This window comes from Pogona vitticeps, chromosome 7 (assembly GCF_051106095.1).
Source record: "Pogona vitticeps strain Pit_001003342236 chromosome 7, PviZW2.1, whole genome shotgun sequence".
Lineage (NCBI taxonomy): Eukaryota > Metazoa > Chordata > Lepidosauria > Squamata > Agamidae > Pogona > Pogona vitticeps.
In genome coordinates, this window is record NC_135789.1 from 14,758,898 (window position 1) to 14,779,567 (window position 20,670).

The 20,670-nt window shown below is 50.8% G+C and overlaps 1 protein-coding gene across 4 annotated transcripts; it reads left to right on the top strand.

Annotated features, from left to right (window-relative positions):
• The first annotated feature begins 1,241 nt into the window (after positions 1–1,241).
• RFX2 (regulatory factor X2) lies at positions 1,242–19,546 on the top strand. Of its 4 annotated transcripts, none has more exons than XM_020780825.3 (18): positions 1,242–1,422; positions 9,026–9,138; positions 9,296–9,373; positions 10,311–10,390; positions 10,769–11,042; positions 11,952–12,026; positions 12,592–12,773; positions 12,908–13,027; positions 13,251–13,372; positions 13,981–14,099; positions 14,277–14,389; positions 15,128–15,282; positions 15,446–15,543; positions 15,914–16,063; positions 16,808–17,016; positions 17,612–17,765; positions 18,097–18,139; positions 18,847–19,546. In XM_020780825.3, exons 2-18 carry the CDS (start codon positions 9,034–9,036, stop codon positions 18,954–18,956), a joined length of 2,187 nt encoding a protein of 728 aa, XP_020636484.3. In that variant the 5' UTR covers positions 1,242–1,422; positions 9,026–9,033; the 3' UTR covers positions 18,957–19,546. The 4 variants fall into 4 exon arrangements, with proteins under 4 accessions (XP_020636484.3, XP_020636487.3, XP_072834127.2 ...); XM_020780828.3 differs by having other exon boundaries at positions 15,131–15,282; XM_020780826.3 differs by lacking the exon at positions 1,242–1,422 and adding an exon at positions 1,433–1,578.
• The last annotated feature ends 1,124 nt before the right edge of the window (positions 19,547–20,670 follow it).

Sequence of the window (20,670 nt, forward strand, 5' to 3'; positions counted from 1 at the left end):
GTAAGCTTGAGTGAGCCCCTCTCGCTTAGCAGATGGAGGCAGGTGGACGTTAAGAGACCTGGGTTCAAATCCATGTCCAGCCCAGAAACTGAGGGGTTTTTTACCAGGTCAGTTAAACGCAATCAGCCTGGCCGACCTCACAGGGGTGTCGGTGATAAAATGAGGTGGAAAGAAGCCATGAGCTTGTTTTGGGGACCTGCGGAGGTGGGAAGACAACTTAAAAATTACAGAATAGCTTTCCGAGAGAAAATAAGGGTCTGAGCGAGAGACACTGGGCAGGGAGCTCAGAAACCCAGCTCCTTAGTTGTGACAAGAGAGAGAGGTGTGAGGAAAATGATTTAATGCCTGGAAAAGTCTGAATCCTCTCAGGCTGTTTTTCCCTCTCTCTGACAGCAGAGGGGGAACGTTCTTCGCGCTTCCGGGCCTGGAGGAAAAGGATACAGGATTGGTGCCTATGGCTTCCCTCTCTAAATAAATAAATAAATAAAATTACTGAGGCTCATGAATATGTGAAGAGTGCTTTTCCCCTCCAAGAGCCACTGGACGTGTTTGGGTGGCTGGATATCAAAAATAATGCATTTATTTCTTATTTTTTAAAAATTAGAAAAATAATTCTCCCAGTTACATAGTTTGATTAGAATGAATGAATCCTCATCATGGATGCCCGGTGGCAAGGGGGAATTCTGGCCCCTGCCAGCGAAGAAATAGATTTCTTACCTGCTTTTGCAACGCGGTCACCCCGTGCTTTGAAGTTCCAACGGGCAAAAGGTAAATATTTGCTTTTACCTCTTAAAAAAATTAATACACTAAATTAAAATAGTATTTAAACAATCGTGAGGGTTTTGTTTTCATTTCTATTCTGACCCTCCCAATGAAGGTTCCCATAGAAATGCTCAGAAAAAGCCCGTTCCCTTCCTACAGCCCGCCGCCCTCTGCACATGCTCAGGAGCACCGCCTTCAATCAGAAAAACGGAGGTGCTGCGGCCCCCTTCCCCTCCCTACGGGGGCGGAGAGTTAACCCAGTCCGGCCACGCCCTTGGAGAAACACGATTGGCCGCCGACCTCCCAGAGCCCCTCCTCCTTTCTCGAGTCTCAGCCTCCTTCCCCCCCCCCCCCGCTTCTGGGAGGGGCAGGAACAACCAACTCCAGCCGCGGACGGGCTGGCCAATCCGCGGCGAGGCGGGTTCTTCTCCGGGCCCCGAGAGGAAGGAGGAGGAGGAGAGGGCGTGGCCGGGGCGCGTGACGTCACCACGGGGGAGAGCTATAGCAACAGTTGCCTCGAAACCCCCGCGCGAGGAGGCGCCATAGTGACGGTAGCCCTGGAGACGGTTACTTGCCAACGGGAGCCGCCGCCGCCGCCCCCCAACGCCGCCCGAGCCCAGCGGAGCCCCTCGGAGGAGGGCAGCCCGGAGAGGGCGGCAGGTAAGCCCGCCGGAGCTGGAGGAGGAAGCGGAGCTACCCCGGAGTCACTCCGCTTCCGGAACCGGAGTCACTCCGGATTAGCGGAGGAGGAGGAGGGTCTCTCTGTCTTCCCCGCTTGCCTAAACCGGAGTGAGGGACAACTGGTTGGAAAGCGAAGTAAGAGAGGGGGGGTTAGAAAGGGCGTTTGGAAGAGAAGTGGGGTCGTGGTTGTAATCCGGAGTGGCTCCGCATTAGGGGATCCGGACCCGGAAGGCGCTCTGATGCTGCAGAGAGGAAGTTCAAAAGGAGCGAGGGGGGTATTGCTATTCGGGTTTGGGGGAGCGGCTGGAGTTGGAGGAATCCTTTAGACTAGTAACATATAGGGCGCTTTGCTTTTTGTTTGCAGGATTTAGGGAAGCAGGAAGAAGAGGCGGGAGGGGAGGGGAGCGGCGATCCGGAGTGACACCTCCCAGCGCCGGCTTGGGAGCGACTGCGGGTGGTGGTAGTAGGGGGTAGGAGGTGGGAGCCTGAGGATGATGATGACCTGAGATGAGAATCGGGAAGAAAGGGAAGGGGGTCGTGGATGTGTTTTTTGGGGGGGAGGAGGAAGAGAAACCGGAGTGGTTTCCAGAGGATGGAAAATCGGTGTCACACTTGGAAAGGGAACCAGCTGAGAACTGAGAGAGAGTTTGCTGATGAAACTGGAGTCACTCCAGATCCAGATGGATGGGATCCTGGGATGTAGTGTTTCTCTCTCTCTCTCTCTCTCTCTCTGTGTGTGTGTGTGTGTTGATTTTGGGGAAAGCTTGCAAGAAACTTGGAAGTGACTCCCCCTTTAAAGCTGGGGTGCTTAAATCGGAGTGACTCCCATTCAGCCCCCCCCCCCAGGCTCCAGATTGGGGGAAGGGGAGAGAGCTCTGTCTCTCTCTCTCTTTCTGGGAGTTCAAACTTTGCTCTCAGTTAAAATACTATTTTTTTGCTAGGCCGGAGTGAGTGAGAAGTTTTACCTGGTAGACAGGCACGCTCACCCCCGTGCATGAAATTGCAGTAATAATCCGGATTGAGACCTAGACCCTGGAGTTTTTGCTGGAGAAGTGGAGCCTGGAGACGCAGGCAGCTGGTTCTTGGCATCCCTCAGAATCAAACTTGCAGGTTTGCAATTTTGCAGCGCAAGTTGGATTATATATTTCACATACGGTATTGTATATCTCCCCACCCATTTTTGGTCCTTTATAACTCCTCTTTTTGTGGCCCCAGGCGACTGTTGAGCAAAAGGAGCATGTGCGTCTGTATCTCCATATATACTCTGGAGTAAGCCCTGTATTTATTTATTTTTTAAGCATCCTAAAATAGCTCAGTAGGCAGGCCATGAACCCATTTTGAAAACCCCAATGTGTAACATAATAACTTTATTTTAAGTAAACTGTAGCCTCATTTTTTCCCCTTTGCAAATGTTCTGCTGGTTTATTTGTAAGTATCCTTCAAACGGTTCAATCCCTGCAGGTATGTATTTAAAACAAAAACAAAATAAATACTAGATTTGTAAGCTTCCAGGCCTAAAACTTCTCCTGACACATTTTTCTCTCTCTCAAGTAATTCCAGAAAAAAAGAGGGCACTTCTATCTTGGGAGGGGGTTAACACAGATCTGCAAACGTACTCACCTTTTTAAAAACGCGTACCTCAACCTGTTCACGATAGGAAAAAAGTCCCCAATTACTATGAGATTCCCCCCCCTTCTGCATCAGAACTGAAAGACCTGTGTTTTTTACTCCGAGTCTTTTAATAATTTTTTGCACAAAAACCTCTCCCGTTTTGTCAAAATGCAGAGTTGAGCATGCACAGGATGTTCTCTTGATTTTTGTCTGTGTGATGTTGGAAATGTAATAAGCAAAACGTGATATCCCAGTTCCACGCAACTTGGCTCACTTACCTCGAGCGATTTCATCTCACTTCATCCCGCTTTTCCCCATCTTGGGCTAAATTTTAAACCAAACCTGGGCGGAAGTGTAGATTTTTTGGGGGGAGGGGGGCTGACTAATTAGTGGCCAATCTGATCTGTGGCCTTTTATTTACCTATTTAAAATAGCTCATTAAAAGTAAAAGGAAGGGGGAGCAGCTAACCACGTCCAGTGGAACCAGTTAATCGCCTCCCCGCTCATCCTCCGCTCCAGCTTGCACTGTTTACTTGTTTTGAAAAAAAAATTGGCAAGTTAGATTCCTGTTTTTTCCAAACCCGGCGACCCATTTCATGCCAGGAAGAGAGAAGAGACAGAGATAAATTCCTGGTTAGCGTCCCTTTTTTAAAAACCTTTTTGCAGCCTAGGTTATTTCCATGGCGATTCCAGTTACCCCGATTGCATTAAATACCCAACGATCGTTATCTGATGTCTGCAATGGATGGGTAATAAATCAATTAATAAATCCGCAGTCAAAGGTCCTGTGTCCAAAAGCAACCGAGCGGCTTTTGGCCTTTCTGACAACTTCGTGGACTACAGCTCCCATCGTTTCTGTCTTGGGGGGCACGCCAACCTGTGGTTGATGGGAGCCCGAGTCCAACCTGACATAGTAGAACAGCTTGAATCTGGTCTTATTTACCACCAAAAACCCAAGGACTGGTCCAAATCAAACATTCGGCCCTGCTAAGGAGTCTGAAACTGGACAGCTGGAGCCAAGCCGAAAAGCTCCTTTTTTGGCACGACTTGAGTGTGGAGTCTAATTGCCAAGTTTGCAGGAGTCCCCTAACCTCTAAAATCCCACTCTTTTTAAAATTTTATTGCAATTCTTCAAAGTGCTGGATGCCTCTTTCAGTGGGTGCATTGCCTACAAACTCCCCCACCACCACCAACGTGGCATTTTCTCCTGGGTAAAAAACTTTTTAAAATATCCTCAGTAACATTTTAAATATTTTTAAATAAATGAAATATTTTTAAAAAATATCCTCCAAATACAATAATGGGCCCTTTTGGCAAGCAGCTGGCTGGGGGGCGGGGTGGAGGGAGTTTGGAGGCCCAGATCCGAGGAGGGGGGTCTCTCTCCTTCTTCAGCCAAAGTTCGTGGTGCAATTTTTATTTTCCCCGAGACTTGCTGAGATATAATTAAAGCATTCCCTCCCCTCTCAGAGAAACCAGAGCCAAATGCCGGCCTGGTTCAAGCCCTCCTCGCATTCTCCAACGCTTCTGTCTGTCTGGCATGCCAGGACTTGCTGCCCCGCCAAAATTTCCTTTCAGCTTTTGAACTGGATTTGAAAATATTATTTCAAATCCCTGAAGCCAGGGCTTCTTTTACCCCCCCTGCCCACCCACTTTCGAAACCCTCATTCTGCCCTGCTGGTTTGCTTGGGGGGGGGTCCTGCTTTTTAACAGCCCAGATACATTTCTTCCCACCTTAATTTCAGAGCAGAGCTTGGTTAAAAAAAAAAAGATCTTGGATCACAAGTCCCATTATCCCCTTGGGGAGGTGGCCGCAGGGAGCAGTAATCCAAAAACAAATAATTTTTCAGAGCCTTGCTTCCATTCACTCTAAATGATTCTGGGATGGTTCCGTGCGAAACACAGAGCAGGATGCTCGGTGCATCATATTTATCTTATTTATTTATAAGCCACCTTCTTTCCCTGATAACCCCAGCAAAGTTTGGGCGGGGAGGGTGTAGCTTTCTGAATGTTGGCAGGCTACCTTTCCAGTGGTGGGAGGGATGATGGGGTTTGTAATCCTGGACAACCAGGAAGGCCATGCATTCCCCACCCACCCCTGTTCTACAGCCTAAGTTTCTTTATGGCCCAGAGGAGAAGCACAGCAGGCACCAAGCTAACCCTGGTCACTTGGCCTCCGGAGCAGCTGAGGTCTTGCAATGACCTGCTTCAACAGCTAAGGTTTTGCAAGGAGATATGCTGCATAGCTCAGATCTAAGGTTTTGCAACTAGACCTGCTTGATTGATTGATTGATTGACTGACTGACTGACTGACTGATTGATTGATTTGATTTGATTTGATTTGATTTGATTTGATTTGATTTATACCCCGCCTATCTGGTCTACTCAACCACTCTAGGCGGCTTTCAGTATAGGATAAAACAATAAAACACAAGAACATTACATAATCATTTGATACAGTTACAATAAAATAGAGTGAGAATAAAATAGATCCCACTGGATGGAAACGGGTCATCAGCTGGAAGGTTTCTAGATGGTTTGTGTTTTGCGGCCAAGCCGGGCCGGTCGTGGTCGTGAGCTGTTAGGAGAAGGTTGGCAGGCCCCTAGCCAAGCCTCCTTTGCATAAAACCACTCACCCCCCTTTTTCATAAAAAGGGGGGCTCGCAAATTGAGCCAGTAGGAGCTGTTTCCCCGGCGGGTCCGTTTCACTTTGGGTTCCTCTGGGTTGCAACGAGGGCTGCATCTCAGTGGGTCTGAGACTTGTGGGGAGGGAATGTCGCTCTTCGAACCCGATGTTCAGACGGTCCCTGGTACAGTCAGCCGCACTTTGGTTCTGGCACATGCTCAGAGGCACCAACTCTGCAGTTCTGTAGCTGCATTTGGGTTCCAATTAAAATCCATAACTTGGGGGAGCTGATAGACCAGTTTAAAAGGGGGGTCACCGCCCCCCAGAAACATCGGGGAGGGCTTTAAATACGGCACCCCACAAAGTGCTTTCAACTCGGACAGTGCCTTGCATTTGAAAATCGTAATCTAAATTCCCAGATTGGATGGTGACCTCGAAACGTTCATTTTAAAGTATTATTCTGGCTATTGTTGTTGTTAGCTTGGAGCTGGAAGGGACCTCTAAGGATCATCCAGCCCAGCCCTTGTCAAGGAGGCCCGGTGGGGGGATTCGAACTCCCAACCTCGGGCTCCTCAGCCCAGAGACCTAAACCACTGAGTTGTCCAGCAGTTAAAATAATTGTTCATATTATTATTCATTGTCAGGGGTTATTAGATCCCTGATATGTGGGTGGGAGGGTTCCCCCCATTACACACACGCATGCACACACACACCCCGCGTTTCCCGGGATTATCAAGTGCTTAAAAAGAAAAAATAAAACCCAAACAAATGCAACTTTGATTTATTCTGGGATCTGACAATATTATCATTCAGATCCAGCCGTTTGGGCGGCAAGATAATCGCACCCTGAAGAATAATAACAAAAATCGTCGTCGTCATCCTAAAAAATCCAGCTTTAAATGAGTCTATCTCTTGCCCGCCGGGCTTTTGACGTGGCAGTGGGAGAGAAATCTAAAAAGGAGAAAAGCTGCTTGCAGATGTTCAATTAATAACCGGGCGCTTTGGCTTGTGTTTGCTCTGGTCCTGGGCATTGTTTACGGAGTCACAACGGTTGCCCCGGGCGACGGCGGTCCACTCCCCGTTTCCAGGGGCCGGTTGCTCAGCAACGGAGGGAAAGCTTCATAAACTAAACAATGGCATCTCTCTCTGTCTCTCATTCTCTTTCTCCCCCCCCCCAAAAAAAACCCCCAGCCCTCTCCACTTCTCTGGACTTTTCTCCCCTTGCAAGCAGCTCGAAAAATAATCCAAAAGACGTCCCAAAGAAGCCGGCCTTTTGCAAGGCCAGGATTGCAAAAATTGTGGCAGGCAGGAAAAGCGATTGCGGTTCCCCGCTCTGAAAAAATTAAAAATAAATGTATGTTTCTCGCACATGCACTTTAAAAAAATATGCGGTTTATTCTGCACCAAAGGAGATATTTGTAGAGTTTTGCTTTCCCCCTTCTCTGCTTCCCCCCCCCCCTTTGGGAATGTTTTTTGTGCACTTAGCAAAATCCGTCCGTCCTTTTTCGGCTCAGCCGGGAAGAGTCGGTTCACACCCGAGTTGCGTTGAGTGATCCTGGAAGCAGGAACAATAACACGGAAATAAGGATAATACCAGAAAAATATTTGCCAGGCAGTTCTGGAGTGTTCTTTTGCCCAAATCCTGCAGCGTTCATTGGGGCTGGTTCCCTGGCAAGCCAACTTAAGGACTGGCGCCTTGGCACTCCTGTTGTGCTTTCAGCTGCACAAAGTCTTGAGTTCGATTCCTGACATCCCCCTGGGGGTGCTGGGAAAGAGACCAGATGGCACTCTAAAAGAACGCTGGCAAACCCGGAAGGTTTGACTCAGCACAAAATAGCCCCCTCACTCTTTATTCCCACAGGGCTTTGATTCCAAGTCATGAGGACTAGAATCTTGGTTTGTTAGCCGGAGGCTGCCCGACCGGACAGCACAAAGGGGGGTGCCTTGGAGAAGGAGTGAGGAGGGAAAGGACAGGAGGAGGAGAAAACCAGAACTGGGGTTAAGCCTGAATTTTAGCAGCAGTGCCGAAGTTTATTTGAAAGTTTATTTCAAATGCTGCACAGTTCCTTTTCAAAAATCAGCAAGGCCAGAAAAAGGACTGGCCTGCTTTTTTTCCTACTCAAACCTCCCCTCCCACATTTTTCTTCTCCTTCTATTTCTGTGGTTTGTTTTGGTTTTTTTTTTAATGGTTCCTTTTTCCTCTCGCATGCTCTCTGCATAGATACCGAGTCCGCTCGGGGTAAACAGAGGCGGTTTCTAAGGACTCCATCTGTCTTTAATGTCTGCCTTGCTGGCTCACCAGGCATGAGTTTGCTCCATGGCCTGACACACACACACACAGACACAAAAAGGGGGTCTATTTGCGACTCTGTTTCCCTCCCCCTGCCTCCAGCTGCTGCAGGCCGAGAGGATGATGGCTGGCTTGGGGATCGCCCCTTCATTCCCCGCCGAATGGTGCAAGTTTGCTAACGGGGACATTATTCCTTCTAAGACACCATGGTTTTGAGGCAGCCACGAGCCACGGGTGGGTTATTGCAAGTCCGTAGCTGCCCCCATCCTGCGGAAGTTTTGGCCTACAAGTATCATCCTCCTCAGGCTGGTCACCCACTCTTGCTGCCACAACCCCGAGGCCTCTGGGGGTTAAAAAACCCAGTTTGTCTTGTCTTTGCAAATTTGAATGCGGGAACAAAGTAGCAAGAGATGGAGGCTGAGGACTATAAAGCCCATGCTCTCCAGCCAGGAGGGTCAACATCTCTGCCCCCTGGGGAGGGTTGAGGTTTGCAGTCCCAGGTGTCTGGACTTTTGCAGATCAGACAAGGCACATGAGTAAGGCAATCTTTCGCATCTCCAGCTTCTGAAAAGTTTTTGCCATCAAATATTTTTGGGATGCTGATTTCCTGATTTTTTTCCCCCACCTTAAAATTCCCCTGGGCAAGGTGGCTTTTGGGCTGTAGGTTTTTAACTGCAAAAAAAATAACGTTTAAGTAGCACCCGTTGTCATTTCTTCCGACGCACCTGTCGGAGCAGGGGGAGGCGGGAGCCACGAAACCACGTGCCAAATGAAACGTGGTCACCTTTCGGGTACAACATGTCCCCGTGTCCTTTTGGAGGTTCTGATCAGGATCTGAAGCATCCCGTTTCTTGCCTCTGAAACCCAGCCTACCCTCCGTCTGGGGGCCTTTGATTTTGTCCGTTTGTCTTGCTGGCGAGGGCAGACCCCTTCCCTGGTCAGGTTGGCCGCTCCCTGGCTTCCTTCCTGCGACGGATGATGGAATTAACCTCTTAATTAAGACCTGTTTTTCCCTCCCTCTCACACATTCTGGTTTTCTCTATCTTTCTTCCTTCCAGAGAGAAGCATGCAGGCTTCCGAGAGCGGCTCCGAGCCCGTCACCCCCGTGGCCCTGCGGACGGCAGCTGCAGTCCAGGCGCCCGTGGTTCAGCCGGTCCCCGCATCCCAACAGGTACAGTTCCTCCGGCTGACAGAGGAAAGGCCCACCGATTTTGATACCCCTGTGGGTCCCGAAAAGCAAAATAAAAATCCCACGGGTCTGGGCGGGGGAACAGGCAGTTTGGGGGCATTACAAAGCAACGATTCTCTCTTCCTTTCCCGGCTTCTAGAGGGTTTTGGTGCAAACTACAGGCTCAGCTCCGAAAGGCGCACAGATGCAGTCGCTCAGCATCCCTCGTGTCCAGCAGGTAATGTGGGAAACAATCGGGAGCACTTCCAGGGGTGGCTTTTTAAAAAACAGGGTCTTTATGATGCTTGCTTTGGGGGGGGGGGGAGGAAGTCCAGGCACCCTGTCTTTAATTTTCTAGCCTGTGTTTTGCTGCTTCCCAGAAACAATTTTGTGGCTGTCCTTGGCTTCATTCAAACCCGGCTCTCAGCGTCTGAGCCAGCAAAACATAAGGCGACGGATCGTTCACACAATCATTCGTATTTTGGGTATCCGAACTTCAACCTATTTAAAGTTCCTGCTGAAACTCAGTGGGGCTGCCTTTAAAATGCCCTGGGTTTGAGCCGTAAGACAGATTTGAAAACAGCTGTTATTTCTAGGCATTGGCAGGCCACCTGGGTGGCCGCTGGCCCTCCTTAGTGCCTCTTAAATTTGCAAAGAAATGCATCTTTCAGCATAGAGGAGGGGAAAGCAAAAAATTCAAAACGTGAATTCAGTGGCACCTTTTAAAGACGAAGTGATTCATTTCTGTGGGCGTGTTTGTGAGTTCCGATCCACCTTCCTTAGGCCCGCGGAGCAAAAGAGGGGGCCACTGGTCTAGATAGGAGCATCTATTGTCGGCGTGGGGTCATGGTGTGATATTCCACTCCACGGATCTGAGGGGGGCAGGTTTTAACGCACAAAACCCCTGGAATTTCATATTTGAGGGGTGCCACTCTTTTCCTTCAGGTTTTTAATTCCTATTTAGTTTCGGCCACGCCCGGCTCCTGTGGTTTCCCTTCTGGGGTTGTTCCATCTCATCTGCATTCTTCCTCCTCTCCTGCTGCCGCCTTCTGCCTCTTTCCCCTGTTCTCTCCGGAGGATAGCTGTGTATGTTGGCAGGAAAAGCTGCAGGGGACCGGATCTCCTCCAGATCCCTTTGGTTTGAGTTGAATCCCGGTACCTGATCTTTCTTCCAGGTACAAACAATCCAGCACGTTTACCCGGCTCAAGTCCAGTATGTGGAAGGTGGGGAAGCCATCTACACCAATGGGGCCATGTAAGTTTGGGTTTCTCTCTCTCTCTCTCTCTGGCCTACGATGCTCCTGGGAAGCCCACCAGGTAAGCATCGTAGCCACAATGCATTCTTCCAGCTCACCTGAGAGGGGGGAGAATAAATGCTGAGCCCCTGGGATTAGAAGCCACAGATCAGCCCCCCAGTCTATGAAATGGCCTTATTTTGAAGCCGAGCAGGTTGGCAGCCTCTCACAACCAGCTGGTGGCTGAGAGTTCCACCTTTGGCAGTGTATCCGGCAGATTTCTTCTCTCTGTCTGCTCTCAGCCCCTCCTGCCTTATTTCCAAAGACCGAGCCCGGATGATAACTCTCGCCCCCTCCCCTCTTGATTTTCTCCACCCCCTCCTGCAATCTTTCGGCAGCCGGACCACCTACTCCTACAACTCCGAAGCCCAGATCTACGCCCCCAGCAGCGCCGCCAGCGCCTCCTACTTCGAGCCCCAGGGGGCCAGTGCGCAGGTCAGCAGCTCGGGGGCCTCTTCGCCGACGGCTGTCCCGTCCCACGGGATGGTGGGTCTGGCCATGGACCTCGGCGGGAGCCAGATCGTCTCCGGCTCGGGGGCCTACTTGGTCCATGGCGGGATGGAGAACGCCCGGCACGCCGTCCTGCAGACTTCGCGGTCCTCTCCAGCCACGGTGCGTCCCCCGCGGGGAGAGCTAGGAAACCTCAAGAGGGGCCGTGGGAACCCCAACCTTGGCAGACAGCCACCCGCCAAGAGGGTTTCTAAGCTTCCGAATCGACTAAACAAGTTTTATTGATGACTAAGATTTATTTATTTGGTTCCTTGGATTTATATACTGCCGACACACTATGCCGGGTGGTTTGCAGACCTCTTAAAACCTATATATAAAAATTACAACCAGCGATAAGTTAGGACAGAAACCGCAGCCAAATTAGACCAGAGGGCACCAGAAACGGTTCCCCTCCCCCCCCAAGTTGGAGCTGGAGAGAGGACGCTCAGTCAGGATTGGTGCGAAGGGGGCCTTACACTATTTCGCACACAGAACTTAAAGCCATTAGAATAAAGGGAGAAATTTGAGAGCGGTCCGGTGGAGCTTGGGGGAAAAAAGAAAAAGACAGTTGTGAAATGACAAACCCATGAGAATTTCTGTCTATGGGACACATCTGCTGGTTCCCGGTGTCCTGAACCCGTGGGCAGGCTCGGCTTTCCTGGTTTCTTGAGGGACAGAAACTTGATCCTTAAATGCAAAGTCCAGGAGGGATAGAAATTCGGAGGGTTGTTTCTCTCTCATCTCCCCCTGCTTTGCATCCCCCCTCCTCTTCCTTCGAGCCTACCTTGCATGGCTGGGCTTTGAACACCTTCTTCTGCCATCCATCCCCCCTCGGAGTCAACGTTCCTGCTTTCTGGCTTCTCTCTCTCTTTCCGGCTGAGGTTTTCGCCTGGCTCGTTTGCGGGAAGGGGCTTCCGCCGTTCACTGGGACACGAATTAACACCCCCTGCCAAGTCTCCTTGGGCTTTCGCAAAGGATCTGATTTCTGTTCTCTCTCTCTCTCTCCTGTGTCTCGGCTTCTGCCCTTCTCAGCTGGAAATGGCTATTGAAAACCTCCAAAAAAATGAAGGCATAACTTCGCAGAAAACCAGCTTATTGAACAGCCATGTAAGTTTTCCCACTCTGGAGGGTTGGGGGTTTTTTTGGGCCCGAAAGCCCGGAATGATAAGAGTTGGAAGGGGTTCCTAAGGGTCATCTAGACCAATCCCCTTTGGCCCAAGCAGAAAACCCTGGCCGTGCTGGCTGTGATGATTCTTCTCACTTTTGCTCTACAGGCTAAAATTGCACGTCATGTCCATTCATGCGCGTTTCATTGCTGGCTTGGTAGTGGCAGCTTCTTCTCCCGGCTCCGTATCCCATCCTCACCTTCCCCATCTTTTAATCTCGTCATAACCCGTCCGCTTCTGTGCACTTTCCTTCTTGCTTTCCTCTCCGGCCCTGGGTTTGTGTTCCATGGTCGATGAGTTTTTTTCTGATTTATTTGGCGTTCCGAAACGGTCCTTTCCCCCCCTCCCCTTCCGGCAGAGATGACCCCTGCGGACTTGGGGGGATGCTGGGTGTTGTTACAGTTTCTGTCCAGTTTTTAAGGACCAAGGGCGACCTGGGTCGAAGAGCTGGCCCCAGCCGCCTCTGATGTTTTCCTCTTCCCTCCACCTCATCCTTTCCTCCGCAGCTCCAGTGGCTGCTGGACAACTATGAGACAGCCGAAGGGGTGAGCCTGCCACGCAGCTCTCTTTACAACCACTACCTCCGCCACTGCCAGGAGCACAAGCTGGACCCCGTCAATGCTGCCTCCTTTGGGAAGCTCATCCGCTCGGTCTTCATGGGGCTGAGGACCCGCCGTCTGGGCACCAGGTTTGCCCCCCCCCCCAAATCCAGGGAGGAGGAGCAGGAGGAGGAGAGGGGATGCGTGCCGGGAGACTCTCGCCGGGACCCGGGAGCTGAGTTTCCTCCCGGCCTTATCTTTTCTTCCCTTTTAAAACTTCCAGGGGGAACTCGAAGTACCATTATTACGGCATCCGTCTCAAGCCGGATTCACCCCTCAACCGCCTGCAGGAAGATCCTCAATACATGGCCATGCGGCAGCAGCCAGTCTACCAGAAACAGAGGTAAGGAAGCCTTGGGCCACGGGGAACCGGAGCTTCCCGGAATCCCTAAAATCAATTTAAGTTTTAAAAAATTTCTATGCGCCCTTCTGCACCGCCTTGGAGCCATGTTGCCAAATCCCCTGGCAGGTGTGTTGGGTCTCCTTGTGCTGGTGAGGTTTCCCTGAAGCTGAAGGAGCTTCTGTCTCATTCGGGAGCCGTGGGTCTTTCCCCCTTTCTTTGGCAGGTACCGACCTTCTCAGAAATCGGAGGGGGCCTCTGAGACCGGAGCGGGAAGCAGCAGCAGCCTCCACACCACCCCGGAGCAGTCGGTGGCTGCCCAGAGCCAACATCACCAGCAGTTCATTGGTGAGCATGAGCGCCGACCGGGTGAAAAGCAACCCGTCGGGCTCAAGGCAGTTACTACTCATGAGTTGTGCAGTGCCCGTGAATCACCAAGAAAAGCACTTCCCTACTGGTTGATGGGGATGCCTAGATTCAAGGAGTCTTCTTGTCTCGAAAGCAGAGGTTGGGTGCAGGCAATTATTATCCTATGTATTCCTTATTTATGACCAGCTTGCCTTTGCAAAAACGCACACACACACTTTGCTCTGTGAGGGTGGGTGTGACTCTCTCCTGTCCCCCTACTCTTTGATTCACACAACCACCTTGCAAGGTAGGCCAGGCGCAGAGAGAGAGACCCCAGCTGGCTAAAGGTCGACCGGTGAGGTTGATGGCCTGGTGGGGATTTGAACTTGGATCTTCCCCATCCCAGTCCCACGCTGTAGTCCCCCCACCGCACCCGGCCTCCATACGAATGGGATAAGCAGCAGAGACAGAAATGGGGCCGAGGGGACCCAAATATACCCACTACTCTTCACCGGCTCTCTTGAAAGTTACCCAAAGTCTTACTTGGTTTTCACCACCCCGTTTCCTCCTCCTCTTCCCCCCTGCCCACATTTTTCTTGACCTCACAGATGTCACCCGGATCCTGCCCGAATTCCCGGCCCTGGACCTGGGTCACGTCCTGCCTCGGGACGGAATCGAGGCCGACCATGTCAAAACCTTTCAGCTCCTCTACTGGCGCCACTGCAAAGTGAGTTGGGGATCGGATCCGGGGGGAGTCCGAGGGACCGGATTGCTGGGTCCTCCCCCTGCGATCTGCCGGTGGCTCAGTTTGGCTTTTCGCCAGGGAACCCTGATCCCCAGCGTTTACGAGGAGACGGTAAGGCGATTAAATGATCATTCGTGGCCACCTGTCTCCCACTTTCAGGCCAACGTGGACGTGGTCATGAACCTTCAGTTTCCTTATATTGAGAAGCTCTGGCGGTCATTTTGGAACGCTGAGCCTGGCTCTCGGGAGATGCCTTCCGCCGTCGCTTCCAGGTAAAACACGTCCCCTGGACGAGCCGGTCTTCCCACCCACCTCTGGGAACTTAAATTTGCTGCTGATTTCCCCCCCCCCCCCCCGTGAACCATCCTGCCTCGAGTCTGAATCAATGCCTTAAGAAACCTCGTCTTGAGCGAGTGTGGGCCCAGCATTAGTCCAGTGGGATCTGTTTTTATTTGACGTGCAAGATTGGCTTGATGCATCAGAAGAGAAGCTTATCCTGAATTAAAAAATGATGGGTCTTTGAATGGCCACTGGTGATACTTACCAACACCAGAGAGGTGATGTTTTTATTGATTCTTAATTTTTGCTGCAACAAGGTGGTCCCCCAGGGTAATTTCTGCCCACAGGAGGCAGCCTATCTAGCCAGACAAAGTCTTTCAGCACTGCCAGAACAACAAGAAAAGAGTTTTATTTCACTGGATGGTCTTTTATTGTGTATTGCAATTGTCCATTGTTGGTCGGAAGGGGTTTGATGCGCGGAGAACCGCCCGAAGTGTGTTTGTGTGGAACAAGTTGAAATGATAAATAAACAAGTAAAGAAAGAAATAAGCTCAGCCCGAGGCGAGTGGCAGCGCTGGCTTTCTGGAAACGCCTGCCTCCCCGTGGCTGACACGAGTCTGATGCTGGCTGAAGGGTTCAGATGAATCTTTGGGTTAAAATCTCTGGGAACGCTTGACCTTTGCTTGGTCCCGAGGAGGAACCACCTCACTTGACCCTTGCCGTTCTCGCAGCAGTGAGGAATCGTGTGACGACGCCCTCCCGAGACACACGCTGGTCGCCTTGTGCAAATACGACGCCGTCTTGACCTGGATGCGAAGCTGCGACCACATCCTGTACCAGACGCTGGTGGAGATCCTCATCCCGGACGTTCTCCGGCCGGTTCCCGGTGAGGACAAGCTGCTTGGTCTTACCCTCTCAGTCTCGCTTGAGTTCCCAGTCCTCTGTGTTTTGCAGACCCCCTTTCAACCTTTTTGACTTTCAGTGGCTCGCCTGCTCGTTTTAACTGGCTTCCCAGGGTCGCTCTAACACTTCTTCCCCACTCCTCACAGGCACGCTGACGCAGGCCATCCGCAATTTTGCCAAGGGTTTGGAAGGCTGGCTGACCAACGCCATGAGCGAGTTCCCCCAGCCGGTCATCCAGGCCAAGGTAAATCATGGGCTGCCCTGGGAGAGGAACTGCTGATCCTGTAATCCCACGTTGATCCCCACCCCCCATGTCAAGAATAAAGCATTTTCAGTTTGGCTTCTCTGCTGCTGATGTTTTTGGCAAGAGACGCCCCGGGGTCCTTTACCCCACCCTCCTGTTCGTGAGCCCACCTCCTCCCCAGTGGACAAGCAGGTGCCTCCAGAAAACCCACAAGCCCAGACACAAACTCCTTCCCCCTCTTAAAAAGTAGAGGTGGCTCAATGGGCCTCCGGGCCGCGAGTCCCCGAACGGGCCTTTGAAAGCCATCCGGGTTGGAGAGTGCTTCCCCCCACCCTTGCTTCCCGGGGCCACTTCTCTTCTCCTCCCGCAGGTGACCGTGGTGAGTGCCTTCGCCCAGACGCTCCGGCGCTACACCTCGCTCAACCACCTGGCCCAGGCGGCCCGCGCCGTGCTCCAGAACACCTCCCAGATCAACCAGATGCTCAGCGACCTCAACCGGGTGGACTTCGCCAACGTCCAGGTGAGGGCTCATCCGCCGGCTCCGCAGAGCCAGGAAGAGGAGACGCTGGGCATTGTAGTCCTAAGGGAGGCCCGAACAGACAGGCCTTGTGCCGGTTTTCCACTGCACAAGGGCATTCCACCTAGTTTGCAACAAAGCCAGACCACAATCATAATAAGCACCACAATAACAGGCTATTATATTACTCTTCCTCTCATCTATATCAAAGGGGAAAAAGCCGGATCATTTTTCTAATAACACACAACAGCGCATTGGCAACAAAACCATTATTTTTGAGTCTTGTGCAGGGCTTGTCTTATAATCTTTCCCATGTTAAAGGTCTTTTGACTCTCCCAGGGATTTTTTAAAAAAATCTTCTCGTGCTGTTACACCCTTCCAGCCTTTATCTTGGTGCTTTAATTTGATGTATGTGTGTGTGTGTTTATTTATTTTACGCTGGCATGCTGGAAACCCGGCTTTTCGGCTGGCTTTATACACGAGGAACTTCCGTCCCAGCCGAACTCATTCCTCGTGCTGGATTTGGAAACATTTTTAAATTTTTTTTAAAGTGGCTGTGCCTTGCCCGAGCAAATTTGGCTCTCTGGCCAGTTTGAGCATGCATTCAGAGAGATCAGTTTTAGGTGGGGGTCAATCCGGAACAAAGAGGGTCCGGAGTCCGGCTCACCGCCTCCTCTGGTGGAAAAAAAAGCCTGAATGTTGGGAGGTAAACATTTGGTTTCTGGGCTTCCCTCCCGTCTCCGACAGGAGCAAGCCTCGTGGGTCTGCCAGTGTGAAGAGGGGCTGGTGCAGAAACTGGAGCAGGATTTCAAGTTGACCCTCCAGCAGCAAAGCTCCCTCGACCAGTGGGCCGGTTGGCTGGACAACGTTGTCACCCAGGTCCTGAAGCCACACGAGGGAGGCCCCAGCTTCCCAAAGGCAGCGCGGCAGTTCCTGCTCAAGTGGTCCTTCTACAGGTAAGTCCTGCACCGGCGCCCCAGTGAAAACTCCATTGAAGCCGGTGCCTTTTCTCTATAACTGGGTTTGCATCGGATGGGTGGTGATCATCCACGCACCCCTCTGTGTGAACCTTTCCCTCCGCTGATGAGAAAGCTAGCAGGTCAAGGAAAAGAAGTGGCGCTCAGGCTTTCTCCATGAGATCCTACTTTTCTCTCGGCGGGGAGATCGTCCAGACAATGAATTGGTCCAATCTCCTTCTAAAACCCTCCAGACCGATCCTAGCAAGGAATGATGGAGGGCTGTTGAGGCCAGGGAAGAGAGGATGGGAGAGCCAAATGTTCAGGTGGAAGATGGAGCCATGGTAGTTGGAACTGCATGGAAAAGTTCAGCTCAGAATCGGAAAGGGGAGAGCCCCTTGAGAGGTTGGGGGGGGGAATTTCCATTGTTGGTAGATTCACAACAGAGGTGGGATGTCCGGCCTTAGCAGAGTGTGGGCTAAATGACTTTCAGGATGGTTTCTCCATGCTTCTAAGAACAGTCTGTGAGTTCTGCCACATGTCGTGCGAAATATCTCACGTTCTCTCCCTCCCGGCTCAACTCCGCCCCGGACAGCTCCATGGTGATCCGAGACCTGACACTCCGCAGTGCCGCCAGCTTCGGCTCCTTCCACCTGATCCGCCTTCTCTACGACGAGTACATGTTCTACCTGGTGGAGCACCGCGTTGCCCACGCGACCGGGGAGACGCCCATTGCCGTGATGGGAGAGGTAAGCGTGTGGCGAGAAATTGCCCGGGAAATTTTTCTGGTTGGCTCTCCTGACCTTTCTCGAGACGTGGCCCCAAGCAACGCAGCACCCAAATAAGTTGCTTCCTTTGAAGCTAGTGGCCCGGCTGGTTTGCTGTTTGGGTGCGAGGGTGGGAAGCTCTTTCGACCCCGAGGATTCACGTTTTTAAGGAGAGAATGCCTTTGGTGTCGGGCCTGTCTGAAAGCAAAAAGGATGGGTGATATAGCGCTAAACAGGGGCAGGCTTGGAAGGGAAACAGAATCCTTTCCCAAAACCGTGGGCCACCTAACCTCTGTCTTTCTCTCTTTTCCAGCTAAGTGATCTAGCATCCATGTCTCCTGTCCTCCTGGAAAAAGGTATTTATGTCCCGAGCTTCGCACTTGCAACCCTCTCGCCTATTTGCTTTCTTGCTGGCTTGAGCGATTTAAACTGGTTGTAGCAATAAATGGGGTCTTAATGGCAGGTTTTACGTTCGTGATCAGAGTCTTAAAATGGCCCGCTCTCTGAGTCAAAGTAAGTGCCATAATATTTCTCCCAAACTTATGGCTGAAACCAATGCCTTCCCTCGAAACCTTCCCATTTTAAAAGGCTTTGTTAATTTTTTAATTAATAAATTGTTTCATTAATTTTAATACACTTTTCCTGTCCCCCCCAGTTCAGCTTTTGTCATTAACTGAAGATACCTAAACAGTAGGACCACGTTCTGTCTGTGGGATGAGTATCCACTAATTCACGTATCCACTGCTTGAAAACACGAAATAATTCCCACACACACCCAGAAATACATGTTATTTGTATTTCCAGAGTGTATTTATTGGAACTGGACACTGGAGGGAGATAGAGACCATGCAATCTGTAGCATTCCATACTCTTTAGTCAGCATCTGTACCCGGGAGATACAGAATGTGGGTTGGGGGATTCTGGGATTCGTAGTATTTTTAAAAGGAGCTTTCTAAGCTCTGGATTTGGGTTTTATGATTCCATTTAGGAGGCAGAGGTTCAAACTATGTGTCCCCCCTATTTTTTTATTTTAATTTTTTTTCTTTGCTCTCCATCCCTGCAGATGACATGAGCGACTTAGGAAGCGAAGTGGACATTGATTCCCGGTGTGCCGGCGAGCCCCCCGTGAAGCGCGAACGCGGCGACCCGGGGCCCTCATTGCAAGAGATCTGAATCTGTTCTGCTGACAGTGAAAGGAAGCCAAACGCCCAGCCTCCAAAGCTTTCTCAGAATCCCGATGGCTGGGGTTTCCAATTTCGCCATGAAAATGAGTGCCTCTAATTATTATTATTTTTTTCTCCCTGCTTTGACGAGTCTTCACAGAAAGACCAGAACTGGATTGCGGCCGGAGGGACTGCGGTGGGTAGCTCGCCGGCTGACGGGCGCAAGCCGAATCCAACGCTGCCCCTGTGCACGAGTAAACTCTCCTCTTCGGAGGGGATGCCCGACGCTTTTCTGCGCAGCCGCCAAAGTTCTGTCTGCCTCCGATTCTCTCTCTCTCATAGCCTTAATGGACTCTGGATCGATTGTAGAACTGTTTTTACAAAGGGGGCGAGGTTGGGGAGCCTTTGAGAGCAGCTTCCCCCAAATTCCCTCTCTTTCTTTCCACTGTGACATGGATCCTCTCGGCTCCCGTAAGCCCGGTCCTCCCCCCCCACCCTGATTTTTGCCTCTGTAGGGGTTTGGGCAGAAAAAGGGTGGGAGCACCTTCGAAACCCCAGACGTGCCAAATAAATCTACACTGTGGCAAAAAAAATTTAAAAGGTGGGTGAATGCTTTCTTGACATTTCCTGGCAGGCAGAGGGTTTCATGGGGGGTGATGTCTTTTGTTTGGGGGTTTGCGGCAGTTTCCCTGAACGTAAATCTGAGTAAAGCTGTCGGTTGTTCAGCACACACAGAGACACATGAAACCAACAAAATGATCTCTAGCCACGCTAAAGAGAGGTTTGGTTTTCAGTCGGGGTGAAGAACCTCCACTTCACCCCATGTTTCGTGACTCCGGGTCCCATCATTCTTGGACATGGTGATCTGTCCTGCCCTGTTTCTCTGGTGGAATGGATCTGACCTGCCCAAACGACCCCCTTTAACGCTGTTTAATAGTAGCTTGGTCCCTGCTTGAATGGCCAGGCGTCCGTCCCGTGAAATCCTGGGCTTTATAATTTGGAAAAAGACCCTTAAAAACCTTTAGTTTAGGAGCGGGAAGGGCCCTTCTTTGGCCCGCTGTGGACCAGTGTAACTTCCTTGCCTGATACAGAGGGTGCCTTGGAAATGAAAGTAGAACCACGCTGGATGGGGTGGCCACTCTCACAGCACTTTTAATGCCATGGCGCCTGCATTTGTTTTAAAAGATGGCCATTCAGCCCCAAAGTCTTTCCGGGACCTTAGAAAAGCCGTTTCTTCCAGGGAGGGCTTTTTTTCCCTGAATGCACAACCCATGGCCTGTAGCAATTTTGGAAGAGGGGAATAAAACCCCATCTCCGGGTACATCAAGTTTGGATGGTGACTTGTCGATGCTTAGGAACCACCCGGCTGCCAGGAATGCCCTTGTTTTATGGGAAAACTTAGGAAACCCGTTCCTTTTATTTATTTATTTATTTATTTATTTATTTATTTATTTATTTATTTATTTATTTATTTATTAGACCCCCTTCTTCTTTTCCAGGAAGAGATGGGCAGGATTTTTTAAAAGGGGGGGAACCCTACATCCCATCTGCAATCTGTAGCCCCCTTTCTGAAGGAGAAGCATGTTTAGAGAAAGCCCTGTCTGAATTCACCAATGTAATGATTTACTAGTAAATTCACTATTTTAGCGATTTACTAGCACTGCTGTTGGTTGGCCCAGGATTTCAGCTCGGAAGAGTGAACTGAGCTGGGGGGGGGGTGGAAT

Bases quoted from the DNA above. Each gene is read 5' to 3' on its own strand.
- RFX2 (XM_020780825.3), top strand. From the start codon at position 9,034: ATGCAGGCTTCCGAGAGCGGCTCCGAGCCCGTCACCCCCGTGGCCCTG. The intron at 12,027-12,591 runs GTAAGTTTTCCC...TTTCCTCCGCAG, and splicing joins CCAGCTTATTGAACAGCCAT to CTCCAGTGGCTGCTGGACAA. The intron at 17,766-18,096 runs GTAAGCGTGTGG...TCTCTTTTCCAG, and splicing joins CCATTGCCGTGATGGGAGAG to CTAAGTGATCTAGCATCCAT.